At 46.0% G+C, this 23,278-nt stretch overlaps 1 protein-coding gene across 2 annotated transcripts in view; it reads right to left on the bottom strand.

The window, feature by feature from the left end:
- The window catches only part of D130043K22Rik (RIKEN cDNA D130043K22 gene), a 56,309-nt gene that overhangs the window by 15,718 nt on the left and 17,313 nt on the right, over positions 1-23,278 (bottom strand). The window contains exons 5-17 of one of the 2 annotated variants that reach the window (NM_001081051.2): positions 22,986-23,084; positions 22,031-22,128; positions 20,902-20,989; positions 18,541-18,633; positions 14,336-14,468; positions 13,275-13,503; positions 9,690-9,813; positions 7,655-7,787; positions 5,978-6,126; positions 4,801-4,952; positions 3,043-3,181; positions 1,822-1,981; positions 2-144 (exon numbers count right to left, since the gene is read on the bottom strand). In NM_001081051.2, coding sequence (NP_001074520.1) covers positions 2-144; positions 1,822-1,981; positions 3,043-3,181; positions 4,801-4,952; positions 5,978-6,126; positions 7,655-7,787; positions 9,690-9,813; positions 13,275-13,503; positions 14,336-14,468; positions 18,541-18,633; positions 20,902-20,989; positions 22,031-22,128; positions 22,986-23,084 — 1,740 coding nt within the window. The remainder of the gene's footprint in view (position 1; positions 145-1,821; positions 1,982-3,042; positions 3,182-4,800; positions 4,953-5,977; positions 6,127-7,654; positions 7,788-9,689; positions 9,814-13,274; positions 13,504-14,335; positions 14,469-18,540; positions 18,634-20,901; positions 20,990-22,030; positions 22,129-22,985; positions 23,085-23,278) is intronic. The other variant, NR_131787.2, reaches the window with a different exon arrangement.

Below are 23,278 nucleotides of genomic sequence, written 5' to 3'. Positions count from 1 at the left end.
CCTGCTGTGTCTACCCTCAAGACCTTGAAAAGCAGGAAAGCCTCCTTCTCCTTGGAAAGCCGCTTGTGCAGATTCCGGGCCACAGCAGCAGCTCTGAGAACCTTGAAAGGTGATCCACTCTGTACATAAAATACAATCACAGTGCTGTAGAAGAGACAGAGAGAGGCAGACACATCGTTAGACAGCGACCAGCATGGCGTTTCACCTCAGCCTCCTGGCCTGCGCAGCTGACAAGGCAGACGGCTACAGCTCTGTGATTGGATTCATTCTTCTTCATTCTTATTGCCAAATAACATTCATATATATATGTGTGTGTGTGTGTGTACATATATATACACACACACATACATATATATTCATACAATGAATATATATATTCACGAATATATATATATATTTCTGTGCATATTTAAATGACTTGTATAACTTGTTTGTTTGGGGGTGTAGATGTGGATGTCAAAGGTCAACTCTGGGTGTCATTCCTCGGATGACATTCAGCTTGTTGTATCCAACAGGGTCTTTCTTTAAGAAAGGAGGGGTAGTGGGAGGTTTACTTGTTTATTTATGCATTTGTTTTATGTATGTGGCTACATGTGGTCATCCACATAACAGTCTGTGCGCCACTAGTGTGTCTGGTGCCTACAGAGGCCAGAAGAGGGCATCAGAGTCCCTAGGGCTGACGTTACAGAGAGTTGTGAGCTGCCATGTGGGTGCTGGGGAGCCAGCCCAGATCCTCTGAAAGGCAGCCAGTGCTCTTAACTCCTGAGCCATCTTGACAGACCGGGAAACAAGGTCTCTCACTGGAGGCCTGGAGCTCATTGATAAGGCTAGGCTGGTTCAAAAGTAGAAAATAAAGAACACCTATGTTCAATTCATTTTCTCCTTTTTATACAGACCAGGATCCTCTGCCTAGGGAATGGTGCCCACCCGCATTATTGAGATGGGTCTTCCCATCTCAATAACCTAATCAAAACAATTATTCAACAGATATATCCAGAGGGTCATCTCTTAGCTGACTGTTTTAGATCAAGTTAACAACTGAGATTAACAGTTTCAGCTTGTGTCTTAGTTAGGGTTTCCATTGCTGTGAAGAGACACCATGACCATGGCAACTCTTATAAAGAAAAACATTTAATTGGGGCTGGCTTACAGTTCAGAGGCTTAATACATTATTGTCATGACCTGAAGCATGCCAGCATTCAGGAAGACATGATGCTGGAGAAGGAGCTGGGAGTCTTATGTCTGGATCTATAGGCAGCAGGAAGAGACAATGCCACACTGGACCTGGCTTGAGCATATGAGACCTCAAAGTCCACCCCAACAGTGATGTACTTCCTCTAACAAAGCCACACCTACTCTAACAAGGCCACGCCTCCTGATAGCGCTGCTTCCTATGGATTGAGCATGCAAACACATGGATTTATGGGATAATATTCAAAGAACCACAACTTGAAATAGCCCAATGTCTGGTATAAACTGTTTCCAACAACCCTGGCTATGGCTATGCCTGCAGAAGCCAGAGAAATCCAATGTTTCATCTGTATAGTTATCTCAAGGCATCCATGGAGTGTTTAAGACGGCTAGTGTCCTGTAAGTATAGTCCAGACAACTGTTTGGCTGATGAAAATTACAGAGGAGTACAAATGTGATAAAGCGTGAACAAGACAAACAGCAAGAAGGAAGGCCTGGGAGAGAACAGAGGAGGACTGCAGCAAACTTGACACGTGAGGGACGCCCAGTGCTGGCTAAGTACTCATATGTGACACCTAAGTGCCACCGTATCCTGGGCAGGTATCGTACCTGACACCTGCAGCCCCATACCTGACATCCGTGTGAGCCTGGATCTTCAACACCTTCACGTCTGAGTCTAGCACGTTCAGGAGCACAGCCAGCTGCCTCACTAGAGTCTCCTTCTGCTGCTCTGTCAGCTGCTCAACACCAACCTGCAGGATCAACTCCACCAGGCCATCCTTCTTGGGGTCTGAGGGGAGAGGACACAGGATTTTCATGGGAGATCACAGGCTTAACAAAGTCTGGGTCTGTGGAAGGGTTCAAAGCCAGCCTGGGCACGTGGCTCAGGAAAGGATGCTGGGCCGGTACCCACAGTGCCTAGGCTCCATGCCCAGCACAGCAAAAGTAAGGTCAAAGTAAGCCAAGAGAAGGTTAAAGGAACTCTCGTGTGTCGTGTAGATTTAGCTTTGAGGACTCAGATCACTTTAATAGCTAAGAGGAGAGTGTGCTAACACACTCCTGCAAGGGCAGCACTTGGGGCCGAGGGGGCAAGAGCATTACAAGCTCAAAGTCATCCTTGCTGCAAAATGAGGTCAAGGCCAATTTGGGCCACACGAGACCTTATCTGAAGGTGAAAAAAGAAAAAAGAAAAAAAAGATAAGGAAGGGGGAACCCCACAGAAGCCACTCGAGAGTTTTGTTTTGTTTTGTTTTGTTTGTTTTGCTTTCCAATTTTATTCTACTTGGTTATGTCAAGGTAACCAACTGTGCCTTTTGGTCCTTTAGAACCTTGGCCCCTCACACACTTCTCCAGTGCCTGAGAACATTACCCTCAGGCCAGTTTACACTCGGAATCCCTATGCCCACCTCACTGAGGCTGTGCTCCCTCGGTCCGACCCTGTTCACTTCATGCTAAATCAGGAAAGCAGAAGCCTCCTGCCAGATAGAGTTCTTATCGATGAGGTACAAGTTGGGATCTGCTTGGGGGTATAAAGGAAAGTACAGAAAAATCCTAAAGTTGGCTAGAGAGGTGGCTCTGTGGTTAGCAGCCCGTACTGCTCTTCCAGAGGACTGGGTTCAGTTCCCAGCAACCGCATTCAGTAGCTCATAACTGCCTGTAACTCTACCTCCAGTTCTAGAAGATCTCATGCCCTCTTCTGGCCTCCAAGGACACTACATTCATGTGTATGAAACAGACACACACACACACACACACACACACTGTTTTTTAACTAAAAGGTAGTGGGATTGGCCAAGAGCAGAAGCCAGGCACAGATGGCCCCCGTCCCGGTGACATCAGCTCAGTACACACCTGGCAGCACCTCCACAGTGGCCGCGTCTGAGTCCGAGGCCCCCTGACTGTCAGTGACTAGCAAGTGAAAAGTGTAGACGCCTTCCACCAGATTGGTGAGCTGCAGAGCTGCCCTGTGGTCAGAGCCTCCAATGACATCCTGAGGAGTAAAGGGATCCACAGAGCAGCTGTCAGTCTGGTACCCAGTTTCTGAACCTCTATGGAGCTTGAAGCTCTGAGTCCCTTGCTTTCTGGTGGGTGTGACTTCTATGGCTGGGGAAGGAGGGAGGGAGGAGGGAGCAGGGCTGAGATTTTTGAATCTTCAGCTCCTCCTTGTGTGCAAGGACCCAGAAAAGATGCAGTAAACTGAACTTTCCAGGATTTACCAAATGACTAGTCAACGGAGGGAGATGGGTGACCTTAGGCTGAAACCTCCAGGGCAGAGCATGGAGTTTCATAGACATATTGTCTAATATAGTTTTAAAATGCTCTCACCTCAGGTCCCCTCATAGCGTAGCATATTCATTGTCTCAAGAGATCCCAGAGCCTTGGTAGACTACACATTCACCCTACAGCCCCAGAGCTGCAGAGAGTGAGACACAAATCTTTTGGACATTTTTGTCTGCACTTGCTGACCAGAATGGATGGCGACACATAGTCAGGAATCTGAAGTGAGACACACTACTATTTCATTCAGAAGCTAACCTACCATCTAGCCAAATGGAACTCAGTCTAGGAGTACTTTAGACTGTACAAGGCATTTTCAGTCCCTTCCCTGTATTCAGTCATGCCTTTGGTATATCTACAAGAGTGCTTCTGCAGACCTCAAGCCCTTAGCAATGGAAAGAAAGGGAGATGAACAGAAATTTACAAGCTAAGAGGCAATGTGATCCAACGGCTTCCAAAGGCTAAAACTCTGGGTTTGTTTGGTGTAAGGCTGAGCTCTTCGGCCTTGGCTAAGTCACTTGCACCTCTGTCTTTCACTCTCTGCCCCCGTGAAGTGGAAACAGGAATCCCCATCCTGTTTACAGGATGCATCTGACACACCCGATACACGGAGGAAGAAAACTAAAGTGGGAAGCTGAAGAGTAGAGGGGCCCGACTGGCAAGCTGGGCTTCCATGTCCCTCGTGGTATCAACCTTTTGACATTGCGACATCATGGCATCATCTACATATGTGTTGTTGAGCTGCATTCACAGCTATTCTGGGACATGAGTGGGGCACACCTGCATGGTCTGCTATCCTACCCAAAGTCAGGTCAGAAAATCGTCTTCAGCTTTGCTTAACCCTCACAGCAGTCTGGTGCCTCCATCCCTCAGCATAGTCAAACTCCGGGGCCTATGCATCTTATCTGGGAGATGAAACAGTGAGACAGAATGTTCAAGCTCTACTCTGCAATGTGACCTAAAGTTAGAGCTTAGAAGGAGGTAATTAAAGTTAAATGAGATTACAGGAGCAGGGCCCGACTCACTGGACTGGTGTCCTTATAAAGGAGACATGAGAGCAGTCTCCTGTCTCTTCCCTCCTTTCTTGCCCCTGCCACAGGAAAATGCAGTAAGTAAGTAGCCATCCAGGATCCAGAAAGAGATCCCAGTAAACTGGCTGGCACCCTGGTCTTGGTTTTCCAGACTTCAGAATATTGAGAAAATAATTTTCTGTAGTTGAAGTCCTACCCCCACCCCCCACCCCGGCTGCCATGATCTTTGTCCCAGCAGACAGCACTGACTAATCTGGATGCAGTGTACAGAGCTGAGGGGCATTGCCCTTCAAGTACTCACTCCGGCAGCTGGACTCTGGCCATCCCGGATCCACAGATAGGACACAATTCCTCGGTCATCAGTAGACCTTGAACCATCCAAAGTAATGGAATTATTGGGAAGTATAAGAACATGTCTGCCACCAGCCTGGGCTCTGGGAGGGCTGTTATTTTCTAAGTCAGACACAAGCAAAAACAAGAGCAAAGAAATTGATTTAAAACACTAGCGATGGCATGTCCTAAAACCCACACAACTGGTCCATCCTGCAGCCAAGGTTGTTTTAGATAACCCAAAGCATTGTTCTCTACCCCACACACCTGTAAGACAAGATATAGAAATAGACATTGAGCAGTTCTTAGTGCAAATGGGAAGACAGACAAAAGCAAGGAATTCTACTGGAACTACAATAAAAACTACTATCAAGGGCTAGGGACGGACAGTGACGGAGTGCTTGCCCTTTGCCCAGCCCCCATCACCAGATAAAACCAAGGGTGACGCTGCATGCTTGTAATCCCATCAGGCGAGAGGATCCGAAGTTCAAAACTTATCTTTTAAAAAGGGGTGGAGGGGATGTATGTGTGCCAACTAAATGGCCTAGTGGGTGAAGGTGCTTGCCACCAAAGCTAATGGACTCACATGGTAATCAGAGAGAATTGACTCCTGAAAGTTGTCCTCTGACCTCCTCCCTTCTCTCTCTCTCTCCCCCCTCTCTCTCTCACGCTCTCTCTCTCTCACACACACACACACACACTCACATGTGACAAGCACACTCTCCTCCCACACATATACATGCATAATAAGTAAAAACACATTAAAAAGTTTTTAATCTTCAACTATAAAAAAAAAAGTACACAACTTGAGCACACTTCTGCTCTTGGCCTTCTGAGAAAGCAGAGCATTGCACAGAACTGCATCTTCTGTGGCCAGGGTCACAGCAGAGCGAACTGCTCGGCAGACAAAGGGCAACACTACTTTCCTGCAGAGAATGTTGGCTCATGGCTTCCTCCTCTACACATTCCCTCAAGCGAGACAGGACTTAACCGAAGTCATGTCAGGGAGAAGGGTTGGCCCATCTGAGCTCAGTCAGGTGAGGACACCAACATTAACGCCAAGATTGCTGGGTAATCATTAACTGGCTGGGGACCTGGGAGGCCGGATGGCACAGCAGGCGCAGCAGGCTGTCACCATGTCCACTCACCCTTCTTCACAGCCACAGTGAGGGTGGACGTGCTGCTCAGACCCTGCTGGTCTCTCACGGTTAACCGGAAGTGGTAGATACCCACCTGAAGGCCGGTGACAGTGGCTATGGCTTTGTCCACATTCTCCATCTCCACTGCACTGGGGCCTCTGCAAAATGGGGATGTGTAGACAAAAGGTGGAGCATGAGATCTGTGCTCTGCAAATGCCTCTGCCTCTGCCTGTGGTGACCTGTGGTCTGCTACGGAGTTGTAAGACGACTTTATACTCGCACGTGTTGTCTAGCTTGGCATGAGGGTCAAAGCTAAACAAACAAAATCTGCTGGGTTCTTTTTTCTTTTTTAATTGAGATGCCACTGGAAAGGTCTCTCTTTAGACAATAAGACCTTAGAAACTGTTTGTTTTGTTTTGTTTTCTTCTTGTTGTCATTTTTTAGATAGGGTCTCACCATTGTAGCCCAGGCTAGCCTTGAGCCAGTGATGAGCTTTCTGTTTCAGCCTCCTAAGGGCTGGGATTACAGGTGTGCACCACCGTACCCAACCTCCCATTTCTTCTATGAATGAAACTCAGTTACATTCTCATCTTGCTTCAGGGCATGCACTGAAGTGGAAGGCAAGAGCCAGATGATCTGCCATTCTGTCTAGTCAGTAAACCCCTAGACTTGGTTGTTAGACAGATGCAGGTTTGTGTTTCTACAAAGCCTCCTCCTGTCTAGGTAACCTTAACTCCTCGGCCTCACTGGTTTCTTCAAGCTTGAGTTTTTCAACTTTGAAATGGGGATGATCCAGCCCACTGTGGTGGCACATGCCTTTAATCCCAGCTCTTGGGAGGTAGAGCATAGTCAGAGGCAGGTGGATCTCTGTGAGCAGAAGGCCAGCCTGGTCTACATAATTCTGTCTTAACATAAACCAAAAATAAGGGGCTGGTGAGATGGCTCAGTGGGTTAGAGCACCCGACTGCTCTTCCGAAGGTCCAGAGTTCAAATCCCAGCAACCACATGGTGGCTCACAACCATCCGTAACAAGATCTGACTCCCTCTTCTGGAGTGTCTGAAGACAGCTACAGTGTACTTACATATAATAAATAGATAAATCTTTAAAAAAAAAAAAAAAAAAAAAAAAACCAAAAATAAGAATGATCCAGTTGCCTCTTCAGAAGCCATGTAGTATTGAGACCCGGATGGTAAAAGCTCAGGAAATGTTATAATATGAATTTCACCTTGAACTCTGTCCATCTGTTACATGCTGGTTGGGTGTAGACTGCACGCAGCTTTCCCTACATCTCTTTTACCAGCAAGTTCACCTCACACCAAGCCAGCCCCGTGCACCTCTTCTGAGCTCCACTTCTCTCCACTGCCAACCCATGTCCTTCTTCCCCACAACACTAGCCTCTTTTGTTTGCGTGTTTGTTTGAGTTGAGGGATGGGGAGGGGGGGTCTCATTATGTAGCTTAGGCTAGCCTTGAACTCAAGAGTTTCCTGCCTCAAGTTTCCCGCCCAAGCGCAAGGACTATGAGCACGGACCACCATGCCTATAATACATATTTTTATCAATAAGGCCCAGTTACTCTGCTTAAATCTTGACTAAACAAACTCAAGCTGCTGTTTAATGCAATCCTCCAGGGAAGGGGTGCTGTCGGTCATCACCGTCACAGCCTCAGAGCTGGGCGGACACACTACCTGATGTGCTCCCAGTGATAGCAGACAATGCCGTGATCGTCACTGCTCCGGCTCCCATCCAGTGTAGCACTCTGCACCGGGAAAACCAGCTCCTTGTCGGGGCCTGCCACGGCCACCGGAGCCTGGTTGTTCTCTAGAGTTGCAGACGTTCAAGAGAGGAAAGAAGAGAAGGGGGAGGAGGAAAGAAAGAAAAAGAGGAGAGAAAAGAGAGAACCGTAATCAGTGTGCATAGACTTTTGCCTCCGTAGCCCCACTGTCTAGCACAGCACCTGCTAAATAGCAAATGTTGAAAATATTTCAGTTTGAGGGTGGTGAGACAACTTAGTGGGTAAGAGTAGGCCTTCCAGAGGACCTGGGTTCAATTCCCTGTACCCACATGGCAGCTCACAACCATCTGTGACTCCCGTTCCTATGCCTCCTTCTGGACTTCACAGACATTCATCCAAGCCAAACACTCACGCACATAAAAATAAATAAGTGTTTTAAAGAAGGAAAATATTTCAGCTGAATGTTGGAAGAAAGGGAAAGAAATAAAATATCACTTGCGGTATTAGTTTTATAAATAGCTACTATTTCTGCTTCAAAAAAAAAAAAGCCACATCACATAGCCACAGCCATTAGCACTGGCATCTCCTGTCTTTCCCTCACTGCCCTCCTCAGTGTGCGTAGAGGCTTCCTGAATTCAGGAGGGCAAGCATCTACAAAGCCCTTAATGAGAGCCCCATCCCTCTGTGAGCGGCTGCCACATTCCAATCCTGGCTCCCACAGGCCTAGTTCTAGCTTTTCCTCCAGCCACACTGTTTTGTTTTGTTTCCAGCTCTTCAATGTACCCAGCTCTTCAATGTTCTTCCTGTGGCTTCTGGGAATCTGATCCCTTCCTTCTTTCCTTCTTTCCTTCCTTCCTTCCTTCCTTCCTTCCTTCCTTCCTTCCTTCCTTCCTTTCTTTCTTTCTTTCTTTCTTTCTTTCTTCAGATTTATTTATTTTATTTTATGTATATGAGTGCACTGTAGCTGTCTTCAGACACACCAGAAGAGGGCATCAGATCCTATCACAGATGGTTGTGAGCCACCATGTGGTTGCTGAGAATTGAACTCAGGACCTCTGGAAGAGCAGTCAGTGCTCTTAACCACTGAGTCATCTCTTTCCAGCTGTCCCCTCTTTCTGAACACCTTTCTTCTTGCCCTCCACTTCCCACCCTTCTCCTCCTGATCACCTGCCATGAGTGTGGCCACTGGGACTCTAGAAAAGGCTATCTGTAGACCAAGCGCTCTGTGGGTGTTCTTTATGTGGGCACCCTTTCTTACTGAGAAAAGCACCTGAATGGCTTCATGTCACTACACATGGCACAGCCCTGGAAGGGTAGAGGCCAGGGCCATCTTTAATGCTGCATCCCTAGGGTCTGGCTCAGAGAACCTCTAACATCTTAGCTGAATCATTTAATGAAGAAAACAAATTAGTTGTCTTTTAGTTGAGACCGTGCCCATCATCAGCATACCGGGCAATGGTTGTGGAAACAGCAAGCCTATTATAGAGAAGTTTTGAAGCCAAGACCATTGTAAGCAAGGTGTGGCTGCCTACCTGTGCATCTCCTAAAGACTAGGGTAGCAGAACTCTGGGTTTTTGAAAGAACTAATAAGTGAGTGGAACCTGGATTGATGTCCCCCAGCCCCCAGCCCGTGTCTGACTGCATCTGAGTGTCAGGCCACACAGCCAGCCAGTCTCCTTAAGATGCTCTGGAACTCTCCCAAGGGGGGTTGACAGGCATAGGAGTTCCCATACAACAAATCAGACACATGTAGTATTGATGAGGACTCTCATTTTATCTTCTGTATCATGGTCTAGAGACACATGACGAGATGAGAACATCAAAAGAAAATCGGTCCTGTGGCACATCAGCTCTCACGTCCCTGACTTCCTGCCAGCTCAGGAACCTCAAGGTACTACCACCAGGTTAGACACATCTGAAGGTCAGGAGTCTAGTTAATTAGCTCTGCTCTCATCCCTGGGGTCAGATCTCCTTTGCATCTCACCTACCAGCCTGGACAGTCACAGCGACCAAAGCGGTGGATTGCTGTCCCGAGGAATCCGTCACCATCAGCTGAAATGTGTACTCTCCTTCCTGCAGCTCAGACAAGTGAAGGTATGGGGTCTGCGCTCCCTACACAACAGCAGAAATGACCACAAAATGACTATCATTAAAGACGTACAAGGAAACAGTGTACCATGACAGATGCTACTGGTTTTACTTAATGCAAAACAAGCTGGATGCAATGGCCAAGGCCTAACATGCCAGCTACTTGGTGTCCTAGCTAGATTTTTTTTTTCCAACTTGACTCATGCTAGGTTCAGCTGGGAAGAGGACACTGCAGTTGAGAAAATGTCTCTATCAGATCAGCCTGTAGGCAAGTCCGTGGGAGCATTATCGTAATTAATGACAGAGTTTAGAGAACCCAGCCCACTGTGGGTGGTGTCACCCCTAGGTAGGTGGTTCTATGTTGTATGAGAAAGCAGGCCGAGCAAGCCAGTAAGCAGTGTTCCTCTGTGGCCTCTGCTTCTGTTCCTGCCTCCAGGTTCCTGTCTTGAGTTCCTGCCCTGACTTCCCTTAGTAATGGATCACAACCTATGAGGTGAAGCAAAACTTCCTCTCCCCCACATCGCCTTCAGTCACGGTCCTTAACCCAGCAACAGAAAGTAAACAGAGGTTCTTGGGGTGCTGAAGCAAGAGGGTGGCAAATTCAAGACCTGTCGGGGATACAGAGCAAGTTCAAAGCCAATCTGTGTAACTTAGGAAGACCCTAGCTCAACAATAAAAAGATAAAAAGGAATAGGGATATTGCTCAGTGATAGAGTGCTTGCCTAGTATATGTGAGGTGCTGGGTTCAGTGCATGCAAGAATTAAAAGCAGAAAGGAGGGAGCAGCACGTGGGGCACACGCCTTTGAACCCAGCACTTGGGAGCCAGGGATAGGCTGATCTCTTTGACTTTCAGGCCAGCCTGATCCTATGTTGTGAGACCCGGTCTCAAAAGGGTTGGGGGAGAAGGAGAGTAGGAGGGAAGAAGAAAAATAAAACAATATGAACCTAAGGAAAATGTAATTTTGAGTCTGTTGTGTATCTTTATATCACTGAAGAAATGTAAATTAACCTCCAGAAGCCAATACAGCAGTGTCAAAACAGAGTCCTAGTATGGAGTCATGTGAGGAGACTTCTGAGTGCTTGTGAGAAAACGCCAAGAAACCAAGACACGAGTCTTGTGACTTCCATTCTTCAAGAAAACACAGAATTGTTCTTGGATTGTGATTTGGTTCTCAGGTGTATGAGATAGGAGTGCGTTTACTTCAGATGACTCCTTACAACTGGCTATCGTTTGTTTATACACCTCTGTAGAAAACCCATTTTTGCTATGTGCTGGCTTGCCCTTGTGATTATCCACTTTACTCATGTGACGCATTAACCCTGATCATATAAATTGTCCGATGCTCTGAATAAAGTTGGTTATTGTGTGAGACTGTAGTCCCTCTCGTTTATCAGCTCCATTCTCCCAGGTCCCACTGCCTCTAGAGCGGTAAACACAGCCGTATCTGCTATGGTGTTACAGGCATCCGTCCTTCATCAAGTAGGCCCACTTCTCAGGGTCTGCTGTTCAGAGATCACAGCAGGTGGCATGGGCTTGCTCACCAAATGCAGTTCGCAATGGCCAGCCATGAGAACAACTTAAGATGCTTACCTGTACGGGAATGCCTAACATAATGATGCTAGTTTGAAAGCCAGGTGGTGGTGGCAGGGCATGCTTTTAATCCTAGTACCCAAGAGGCAGAGAAAGGGGGATCTCTGAGTTTGAGCCCAGCCTGATTTACATAGTGAGACATGTCTCAAAAAAATTATTTTTAATACTGTAAGAAAAATCAAATTAAAATTTCAATGATGTGCTATGGTGTAGGTGTTACAGCCCATGCCTTTAATCCCAGCACTCAGGAAGCAGAGGCTATAGACAAGGATGACCTTGAACTTCTGGCTCTCCTGCCTCTGCCTTGTCTATAGCGAGCTTCAGGGCCTGAGCACACAACACAGAATCATCTCTTGATGGTGACCGGACAAGTCTCCTCAAGTATCTGGGAGGGTGTTGTTGGAGTTTCAAACCCCAATAAGCCCATATAAAAAAAAACCACACAGTCTCATTATTATAGTTATAAACTCTAAGTCTAGATGGGGCAGATCTAACACTATACTAATGTATTCTCCATCTACAAGACCCCTTGTTACTTGTGGTTTCTCCTGGCCATCACGGCTTCCTCCTCCTCTTCTTCTGTCCTCTCTCCTTCCCTTTTCATCTTCTTCTCCTCTCTATCTGGCCCCACTCTCAAACCTCTAGCCCACCTTTCCCCTCTACTGTCCAATCACAGGCTCTAGCCTTTATTAACCAGTTAAAATGGGGAGAAGATTCACAAGAGATCACCTGACTACATGATCAACTGCTTGCAGGGGGGGGGAGAAGGGGAGAATGAGGGGTTAGGGGGGCAACTTCTCTTGAGGAAACAAAATTAACATCAAAATACAAACAACATCAGGACAACCTACAACAGAAGGGTTGGTTTTTCTACATCAGTTTAATTGAAGTGAGAAATGACACCCTAATACTGGGCAGAACCATTCCATGGGCTTGGGCCCTGGACTGCAGAAAGAGAACAAAGTGAGCTGTGTGCCAGCATCATAACCTCGCCTTCCTGACTGGGTGCAATGTGATTAAGTGCCTCAAATTTCCACCACCACGATGGACTGCACCCTCAAACTGTGAAACCAAATAAACACTTCCTTTCTTAAGTTGTCTCTCTTGGCTTTTTTGTCATAGAAATGAGACAAAGTCACGCCAATAATCCACTTGAGCCATTAATTAAGTAATAAAAAGCCCAGTAACCCTGCTGTAAGGAGACAGCTTACCCACAGCGAAGGTGTCAAAGTCATTGTGTCTTTAGACACATGCACTTAACAGTTTGAACAGATTGGGCAGGAGCTGAGGTTCATGTGGTAGAGCATATGTCTAACACGCGCAAGGCCTCAGGTTTGATCCTAAGCACCCATCACATGCCTCCAAAATCACAAAGACATTCTTAAAAAAAGAAACGACTAGATGCTAGATGTAGACAAGATAGTACAGATTTCAGGAAATGGGCAAACAAAATAATAACCACTTTTCTTTTCTTTCCAACTGACCTCAAGATCTAGTTGAAACAGCAGGACGGACTGCTTTTTTGCTGATCTGTGCTAAACTGCGTGTGTGTGAGCGAGGGATGTAAATTGGGATAGATCTGTAAGCTTAGATGCTCTTCCAACACCTGCGTGGTTTGAGAAATTTATAAAACAGAATTCCTGATTTAACAACCTCCCTAAACCAAGAATAGATGAATGGATGATAAATGATAGACATACATACATACATGCATGGATGAGAGAGAGAGAGAGAGAGAGAGAGAGAGAGAGAGAGAGAGAGGAAGGAAGGAAGGAAGGAAGGAAGGAAGGAAGGAAGGAAGGAAGGAAGGAAGAAAGAAAGAAAGAAAGAAAGAAAGAAAGAAAGAAAGAAAGAAAGAAAGAAAGGAGTCTGCAGGCAGGATAGATGACTTGCCTGCATGACCATCTCTTTGCTCTCACCGCCAGGGCCTGCGAACCACTCATAGAGAACAATCTGGTGATCATCACTGCTCTGGTTCCCATTCAGAATGATGGTGTTTTGGGGCAAAGTGATGGTCTGATTTGGCCCTGCATTGGCAACGGGTGGGTAGTCCACGGCATCACGGATGACGAGGGATGCAGTGGTGGAGTTGGTAGCGCCATCCGAGTCTGTGATGGTCAACCTAAAAGAGAAAAGGAAGCTCGTACATCCAAGAGTGTGCCACGCCGGGAAGTAAGTGGTCACCTTAGCCTGCTCGGGCTAACCAGTCCCAGAAGAGGTGAAAATAGAAACTTGAAAACGAAGCGAAGGAAAGCAAGGTGGGGAGGAGAATAGTTTTCTTTGCTTCTGTTGCCATAGGTTCATCTTATCTTTGAGTCACAAAATGTTCCCACATTATGGTTTAGCCTTTATGAATTTATTAGTCTCTGAGATGCTGAGTGGGAATTGTGACCCCTCCAGGCAACCCGAAAGCTTCTGTAGACCACTCAATTTATCCTAAGGGTGTTACCAAGCACTACTCTCAAACCATGAACCAAAACCCCTAGAATCTTTCCCATCAGAACTTCAATCCAAGTTAGCAAAAAAGAAAAAGGCTTAAAGGAGCATGTGAATAGAAAAGACACTTAAGAGCCAGGTGGTGGTGGTGCACACCTTTAATTCCAGCACTTGGGAGGCAGAGGCAAGTGGATTTCTGAGTTCGAGGCCAGCCTGGTCTACAAAGTGAGTTCTAGGACAGCCAGGGCTATACAGGGAAACCCTGTCTCAAAAAAAAAAAAAAAAAAAAAAAAAAAAAAAAAAAAGAAGAAGAAGAAGAAAAAAGAAAGAAAAAAAAAAAAAAGACACTTAAATACCATATTGTCCAGAGTGCTCATTTTGAGGTCATGGACTAGGGGAAAGATTTTACTCCTTCTGCTTAGAGATACATTGTTTTTATTTTTATAGAAAGCATCAGTGTCAAGAAACAGTCAAGAGAGAAGCCCTGGGTAAACACAATAAAGGTGTAACCTACTTGCCTAAAGGTGTAGTTACCAGGAACTAGGTTCGACAATCGTAAGATTGGGGTGTCAGCTGGAAACTCCTCTCCTAGGAAGGGCCCGTCGACTTCTTCCCAGTGGTAACTCACTATTTCAGTATCATCTGTACTTTCTACAAAGATGAAGAAGACAAAATCCAAAGTGAGTTATAGGGAACGTAAGATGGGAGCTTTATAACACACTGAACATTGAAATGTTTAGTATAAACATTCACACGGATCTCAACCATATACATTGGGCATTGCAGCTGTCTCCCAGCCCCTAAATTGCCAGCACTATTTCTCTAGATTTGCACAGGTTTGAGCAGGGCTGTTCTAATGTGTTGAATATTTAATAAGCAGAGTGACGGATACTGTAGCACAGAATGTAGCCTTTTGAAATTCTGCCCCTACTCACTGTACTGGCTGGTTTTATGTCAACTTGACACAGCTGCAGTTATCACAGAGAAAGGAGCTTCAGTTGAGGAAATACCTCCATGAGATCCAACTGTAAGGCATTTTCTCAATTAGTGATCAAGGGGGAAAGGCCCTTTGTGGGTGGTACCATCTCTGGGCTGGTGGTCTTGGATTCTATAAAAAAGCAAGCTGAGCAAGCCAGGGGAAGCAACTCAGTAAGAAACATCCCTCCGTGGCCTCTGCATCAGCTCCTGCTCCCTGACCTGCTTGAGTTTCAGTCCTGACTTCCTTGGTGATGAACAGCGACATGGAAGTGTAAGCTGAATAAACCCTTTCCTCCCCAACTTGCTTCTTTATCATGATATTTGTGCAGGAATAGAAACCCTGACTAGACACTCACCTTGGTGACATGCTATGGACAGCTTCTTATCTTAGCTAAAAATTCCTTTACCATATTAATGGTTAAATGTAAATCCAGAGAAATGTAAATCTGTGTTTTGCATGAACATTCCCCACTTAAAAGAGCAAAGCAGGGTGGGACTGAGATGGCTCAGCAGTTATAGGCACGTTGAAGTCACGTTGAAGAGCTCAGTTGCTTGGACCCACAAGGTGGAAGAAGAGAACTGACTACCAAAAGTTGTCCTCCATAGTACTACCGGAAGATCCAGCCATAACTCTCCCAGGCATATACCCAGAAGATGTTCCAACTGGTAATAAGAACACATGCTCCACTATGTTCATAGCAGCCTTATTTATAATAGCCAGAAGCTGGAAAGAACCCAGATGCCCCTCAACAGAGGAATGGATACAGAAAATGTGGTACATCTACACAATGGAGTACTACTCAGCTATTAAAAACAATGAATTTATAAAATTCTTGGACAAGTGGATGTATCTAGAGGATATCATCCTGAGTGAGGTAACCCAATCACAAAAGAAGTCATTAGATATGCACTCACTGATAAGTGGATATTAGCCCAGAAACTTAGAATACCCAAGATATGATTTGCAAAACACAAGAAAATCAAGAAGAGGGAAGACCAACGTGTGGATACTTCATTCCTCCTTAGAATAGGGAACAAAACACCCATGAAAGGAGTTACAGAGACAAAGTTTGGAGCTAAGATGAAAGGATGGACTATCCAGAGACTACCCCACCCAGGGATCCATCCCATAATCAGCCACCAAATCCAGACACTATTGCATATCCCAGGAAGATTTTGCTGAAGGGACCCTGGTATAGCTGTCTCGTATGAGGCTATGCCAGTGCCTGGCAAATACAGAAGTGGATGCTCACAGTCATCTATAAGATGGAACACAGGGCCCCTAATGGAGAAGCTAGAGAAAGCACCCAAGGAGCTGAAGGGGTTTACAACCCTATAGGAGGAACAACAATATGAACTAACCAGTACCCCCAGAGCTCATGTCTCTAGCTGCATATGTAGCAGAAGATGGCCTAGTCGGCCATCACTGGGAAGAGAGGCCCCTTGGTATTGCAAACTTTATATTCCCCAATACAGGGGAACGCCAGGGCCAACAAGTAGGAGTGGGTGGGTAGGAGAGCAGGGCAGGGGCGGGGTATAGGTAACTTTCGGGATTTAAAATGTATATAAAGAAAATATCTAATAAAAAAGAAAGAAAAAAAAAAGGTGTCCTCAGAACTTTACATGTATGGCATGATGTGCACACTACACACACACACACACACACACACACACACACACACACACACATGAAAAGAGAAGAAGGCTAGGACTGTAGCTCAGTGGTACAGTGCTTAACTTCCATGCATGTGAAGCCCTGAGTTTGATCCCCAGTAGTGGAGAAAGAGGCTGTGGCTTGGCATGGTAGTTCAATGGCATTCAGGAAGCTAAGGCAGGATTATCTCCATGAGTTCAAGGCCAAACTAGGCTACAAGGTGAGACCTTATATCACAAAAAGAACAGGGCTGGGGATACAGCTAAGTGACAGAAGTGTTTGCCTAGCATCCACTGTAACAGAACTTTCCCCTGATTGGATAATAAAGACAACAAGAAGCCAATGGCTGGGTGAAAAGGAGGAGATTGGCCTTCCGTTCTGAGAGAGGAAGAGGGACGCAGAGGGAGGAACAGCCTTTCTTGTCTGGCAAGGTGGAAGCAAGAGGACCAGGATGTAGACTGGGAATGGTTAGATCTGGTGGCGGATTCTGCCACTGGAATATTTCCAACTTAGAATAGTTGATGAGTTTAGGACAATAGAGTCCACCCGCAGTGGTTGTGTTATCTGTTGAGTCTAAACTAAGATCATCTGGTGTATTCCATTCACCACAACTCAGGTGGGCCAGAGGGAAAGAATTTAGCTGGGGCAGAATTTGGCCAGGCTTTGGAGCGGGAAGACTGGGCAAGGACCAAGCTCCAGGGGAGAGGTAACTGCAGCTGGCCTCTGGGATCAAGAGAGGGAATTCGGAGCTCTAGAGAGAAAGAGCTGACACTTGTGGGAGAGGTGTTGGCTAGGAAAAACACACGGTCTCGATCTCAGGCTATGTACTGGGCTGGGAACAGACAGAGACCACTGGTGCCTAGCCGCCCACAGCGTGGATTGTTTTTTTATAATTACATGCTACATCTACAAAGGCGTGGTGGGTTCAGTCTCCATATCACAAAACAAACAAACAAATAATAAAAGAGAGCAACAATGTGCCATGTAGACCCATAGATCTAGAAGGAAGCTGGCTTTTCATCAAATTCATTTAGGGAAAAAATTTATGTGCTTATTTATTATGATCAACTAATAATCCTGTATGATTTTTGTAACTAAGCTAGTCAGAATCAAAAGATTTTTTTTAAAACTGTGAGGCCTTTTCTCATACAAGCATCTCCTTTGTCAGCCAGGCATGGGGATACAGGTGCCTAGAATCCCAGAACTTGGGAAAGGGTCAAAAGGTCATCAGGAGGTGAAGGTCAACCTTCAATACATAGCAAGTGTGGTAAGAGCCTGAGCTGTATGAGAAAGCAAGCAAGCAAATAAACGAGCAACTGTACTGTATGTTCACACTGGAGAAGGGGGAGGATGTAGACATGACACCGAATAGATTCGAGCAGTCACATTGCTGTCGCGTCCACATCCGCAGACTAGTAGACAGAACAACCCTCGGGAGCAACCGGTATGACCACACCTTTTACCTCTCAGCCGGCCGTGGGGTTAACCTTGTAACTGGATGAATGTAAAAACAGTTGCAGAGCACTCTACACTGTTAAACCAAGCCAAACACTGGATTCTCATTTGTCTGGACACCCAAAGTTACACCATCCTTATCCTCCACTTAAAGAATAAACTCTGACTAAATTAGTAAAGTGAAATGCTACTGACTATCACTGAAGCCAACCTCATTCGGACTGAAAGGCTCTGTCCAATTGCTAATCTTACAACTGCTACACGATTCACAAAAGAATCCTTAGTAATTATTTGAATTACAAATCAAATATCTGACCTTAATGAATGCTGTATTTGTTTGTTTGTAGTTTGTTTTAGACAATGTTTCATGTATCCCAGGCTGGCCTGGAACTCCCTAAGTCACTAAAGATGACCTTGAATTCCTGACCCTCCTGCCTTTGGCACCCAAATGCTAGGGTGACAGGAAGGTTACAGGCATGCTACCACTCTCAACTGGGAGCTGAGGAGCCTAGGACAGGAAGCTAAAAGAACCCCCAGTTTATCATGGTGTCACTGTAAGCCTTCTTGGCCCTAACACAAAGCACTCAATCTGACAGTATAAACAAACAGAAACCACCGAACATGGAGGATACGCACGGCTGCCATCGATCAGGGCTGAGGTCAAAGGCACACTGAGCTCTTGTGTCTGGGGAGAAACAACAGCTACAGGTGGCTGGTTGACTCTTGCAGCTGTGAGACAAAAAAAAGACAGCAACTTAGCCTACACCGGACACACCAGTCAGACACACACAAAGGCACCCTCTTTCTAAATGCTAATTCTAAACATCTTGTAGAGGTCTTCACACACATACCCGCTGCTCCTCTCCTCCCACACACACCTCCCTGGGCCTCAACTGTGGGAAACTCCCCAAACTGTCAAACCCCTCCTGTGGATTTTGAGCTTGTCTGTCAGTCTACAATTCTATAGGTAAAGTCAGACTCAAGGAGTAAGTCATACAATGTGTACTGTGGTTACAGAAAAGCAAGGCTAGATTGCAGGGCTTTATGATAGGAGTAGTGATCTGAATAGCTTTGACCCCCAGAGACTCATGTGTTTCAATGCTGGGCCATAGGGAGTGGCACTCTTAGGAGGTGTGGCCTTGTTGGAGGAAGTATATCACTGTGTAGGCAGGCTTTGAGATATCCTATGTTCAAGCTCTGCCCAGTGTGGAATAAGAGCCTCCTCTGGCTGCCTGCAGAACACAGTCTCTCCCTGACGCCTGCAGATCAAGATGTAGAACTCTCGCCTCCTCCCTCACCATGTCTGCCTACAAGCTGCCATGCTTCTCACCATGATGATAACGAACTAAACCTCTGAAACTGCAATTTTCAGATTAAATCACCAATGAAGAGTCCCTTGGTTATGGTGTCTCTTCACAACAATGGAAACCCCAACTAAGACATGAGCGTAGCCTCCAATTCACTATGCATAACCTTTTAAAGTCCTGATCCCCCTGTCTGGGCCTCCCAAGTGCTAGAATCACAGGGTGAATACAAGTGTATTCAGTGCTGGGCAAGAACTCTGCTAACTGAGCTACATTCTCAGACCATGAATAGCATCTTAAATCTTTGATTGAAGGTACTTCCATCATCACCAGACTTCAGCTGTATTATGTAGACTATGGAAAAGCTTCGGCCCACCAGAGAGATGGGTAGGAGGTGGAGCTTCTGCTAACATGCTGATGTAAGCTAATGGCTCGGCTGAGCTGGTGGGTAAGTGGAAACCGGGAGCCAGGACATAGATAGAGCAGAGTGTACCCACCGGGACTGAAGGTCACCTGCTCTAATCAATCCACACAAATACACTGAATTATGACCCAGGGATGGGCTTGCTAATCAGCCCATGACATACATGTGCCCCTGATTCTTTAGGTGCACAGATGAATGCATTTTTGAAATAGCCATACTCCTATATGAAAGCTAAATCATGAGGCAAGAAAGTGGACAGAGTAAGTGTTAGACAGGGAGGGCCAAGGTACAGTTTGTTATCATTCAAGAAGAGCAAGCAGCTTCCTGGTATACTTGAGTGGCCATGTCAAGAGAATACTAGAGCTAAAAAAAAAAAAAAAAAAAGCAAAAGGAAACAAAAAGACCAAACCTAATCCTTGTACATTTTCTCTACAATGGTGCCTGTGGTTGTTTAACGAGAACAGCTTCCAAAGGCTCGTATATTTGAATGCTTCGTCACCAGAGAGTGGGGCTGTTGAGAAGGATTAGGAAGTGTGGCCTTGCTGGAGGAAGCCACTGTGTCACTGGGGGGTAGGCACTGAGGTTTCAAATGCCTACACCTGGCCCACCTCTCTTCCCTCTCCCCACCTGCCACCTTGCCTGCCTGCCTACCTGCTGCCTGTGGGTCAGGATGCAGAGCTTTCAGCCATTCCTCCAGCACCACACCGTGCCTGCCTGCCTGCCTGCCTGCCCGCTGCTGCCATGCTCCCTGCCACAGTGATAATGACCTAAGCCTCTGAATCGGAAAGCGAGCCCTTAATTAACTGCTTTCCTTTATAAGAGTTGCCTTATAAGAGTTGGTCACGGTGTCTCTTCACGACTACACAAGTCTAACTTGTATAAATAAAAAATAAAAGCGTTTGTATTAAAACACTGTCTGGTCCAAACTCCAAAAGGCAGTCCAAATATCCAGAAATGAGCTCAACCTTAACTATAAGATTTCTGGTGGTTAGGTAGAAGCCAGCATTCCTCAGGAACTTGGGAAGCCAGTTCCCCTCTACCAAAAGGCACCTTTACCTCTGGCCAAAGGGACATATGGTTTCTTGTGGTCCCTACCAGCATATCAAAGCCCATGCTGGCTTCTAGGCTCCCTCAGTATCTACTACAGTAAAGTCTTTCCCCTTCACCATTCCATGGGTCAGTCATGTCATCAATCTATACCTCCATGTCATCCAGGTGCCAGAACTTGAGACTAGCACAGCCAAGATGCCATTCTCCCAACAGACTCACCTGGCATAACCGTGACATTGACATAGCCTTCTCCAAATGCATTCTCACTAGAAACAGCCACTCTGAAGGCATAGAGTCCCACAGATAACTGCAAGATGGAAACAGATACACAAGTGAGCATCTGAAGACAGGGGCATCTGCCTCCGAGAAAAGCCTACAATGCCCCCAAAGACTTGGGAGAAAGCTTCATTTTAGTCTGTCTAGGACTGCTACACATTTGAGAGCTGCACTCTAAGATACTAAGTTACCTACAGAGGCCTTTTGCTTAGTAACAGATGTCACAGACTTCAAATCAGCCAAGGACAGCAGCCCTCAGATGGGCATGTATGGAATCATGCTGGACTTGGGTTTTTGTGGAGTGGGGGTGAGTCAGTGCTGCAAGTGAGCCCAGGGCCTCACATATGCTCAGCAGGGACTCTACACTGACCAGCAACAGGGTCTCGAGTCAGAGATTTCTAACACGTGTTACTGGCAGGGGTCTGGGTACCACACTTGGAGAAATAGCTCAGTCACGCAGCAATGACGTGAGCTGGTAAGTCACTGGGATTGGTACAGCCTTGAACAGGAAGACAGTCACCTCATAAGAAGCCAGACCCCGAGCTTCCTTTTGGAGCCAAGGAAGTGGTATGTGTCTTCTTGTGTGGAGCAGTATTTGACAATCTAAGCACCTTGTGAACTAAAACGGAACATACCTCGTGGACACCTGAGATATCTTTAACACTGTAAAGACTGAAAGAATTAGACCCAGGCTTTGAACCTACCACACATTATGGCCCCGACCTCCAGCCTCTTTCTTCAGCGCTGTTATTTCAAGCAATTCGAATGAAGGAAGGCTACTGAATGCCTCCTCATTTAATCATCCATCTGCCTGATTGAGTTTTATTTAATTATAAATTTCTGACTTTTGTTTTTGAAATGGGAAATCTCATTATGTCAGCGAGGCTGACCTTGAACTTCTAGGACGAAGCAATCTTTTTGCCTCACTTTTAAGTAGATAACACTGCAGGCACATGCCATCCATCATGCCGGGCTCCTTTATCCACTCTTAATCCTAAAACGGAATTCTGCATTCAACAGCCAAGACTTTGCTCACTGGAGTCTGAGCTGTGCAACCTGCCTTGTTACTTACTTGAGAGAGGTGAAGAGTCGGCTTGTTTTCTTGTTTGATTTTACCTTGGAAGTCTACTGGGTGGCTCATTAAACTCCATTCATAGGAGTAAGTTGTATCTGAGGGAAAACACGAATGCTTATCAGATCTGAGAGGTCACCTTATAACCCTAAGGAGATGAATGCTTTAAACCAACAGCATCAACTGCCTTAGAAACACAGAGCTCTGCTTCCAAGGCTCGTCCCAGAGAGGAATCTCCGGTCTCTGTGTCTTTGCAAATGAAGAGAAACAAACAAACACAAAAACAAACTGATAATGAAAGTACACAAATGATAGAAAATGGGGACTAAAAATTAAACCTCCCCAACTTTACTATTAGCATTTGAAAACCTTCCTTCTGGGCTCTTGCCAACACCTGATTATCCATATAATTCCTTCTTGTTGTTGTTTTGAGACAGGCTCTCACTGTGAGCTCTGGCTGGCCTGGAGCTCACTATATAGTAGACTGAAGTGTCTTCAACCTCACTAGGTCCGAATGCCTCTGCTTCCATAGTGCTGAGATCAAGGGTGCGTAGAGCCACACCCAGCTCTACACACACTTAAACTGTGTAATTCACTGTATCTTTTCTCCTTTTGATGAAAAGCAGAAGCTGGGCGGTGGTGGCGCACGCCTGTAATCCCAGCACTTGGGAGGCAGAGACAGGCGGATGTGTGAGTTCGAGGCCAGCCTGGTCTACAAAGTGAGTTCCAGGACAGTCAGGGCTACACAGAGAAAGCCTGTCTCGAAAAACCAAAAGAAAAAAAGAAAAGCAAATAGGTTTCAGCGCACTTGATTTTTATAGGGGGTTTGTCTAAAATGTCACCTAAGCATCTCTTGAACTAAAGTTGTCTGAAGCCTTTTGATAGCCGGGTAGTGGCTCAGAGAATGCCTGAGCTCTACCAGTCTCGGAGTCACATAAGAACACCAGACTCTCACCTGCAGGGGGCGCTGGTTCAACAGAGGCCTTCAGTTCTGCTTCTCTGTCCGGTAAGGTTAGTACTAGGTTATCTCCAGCAGACACAGCAAGCGCCTTTACTAAAAAAGTTCAATAGAACAGTGCATGCCATTACCCAATACAGTATTTACCCTGTCTCTATAGATATACCCGTTCTTAGAATGATCACTCCTCATATAATTTTACCTAAGGCACCCCACCTTGGGCCAGTATGCTCTGTTATGCTACAAGATAGGCTTTGCAAGTTTAAAACTTCCTACAGGAGTTGGCACCA

The sequence above is a fragment of the Mus musculus genome, chromosome 13 (assembly GCF_000001635.26).
Source record: "Mus musculus strain C57BL/6J chromosome 13, GRCm38.p6 C57BL/6J".
NCBI lineage: Eukaryota > Metazoa > Chordata > Mammalia > Rodentia > Muridae > Mus > Mus musculus.
The sequence above is the reverse complement of the archived record's forward strand: the minus strand, read 5'-3'. Positions and strand labels throughout refer to the sequence as shown.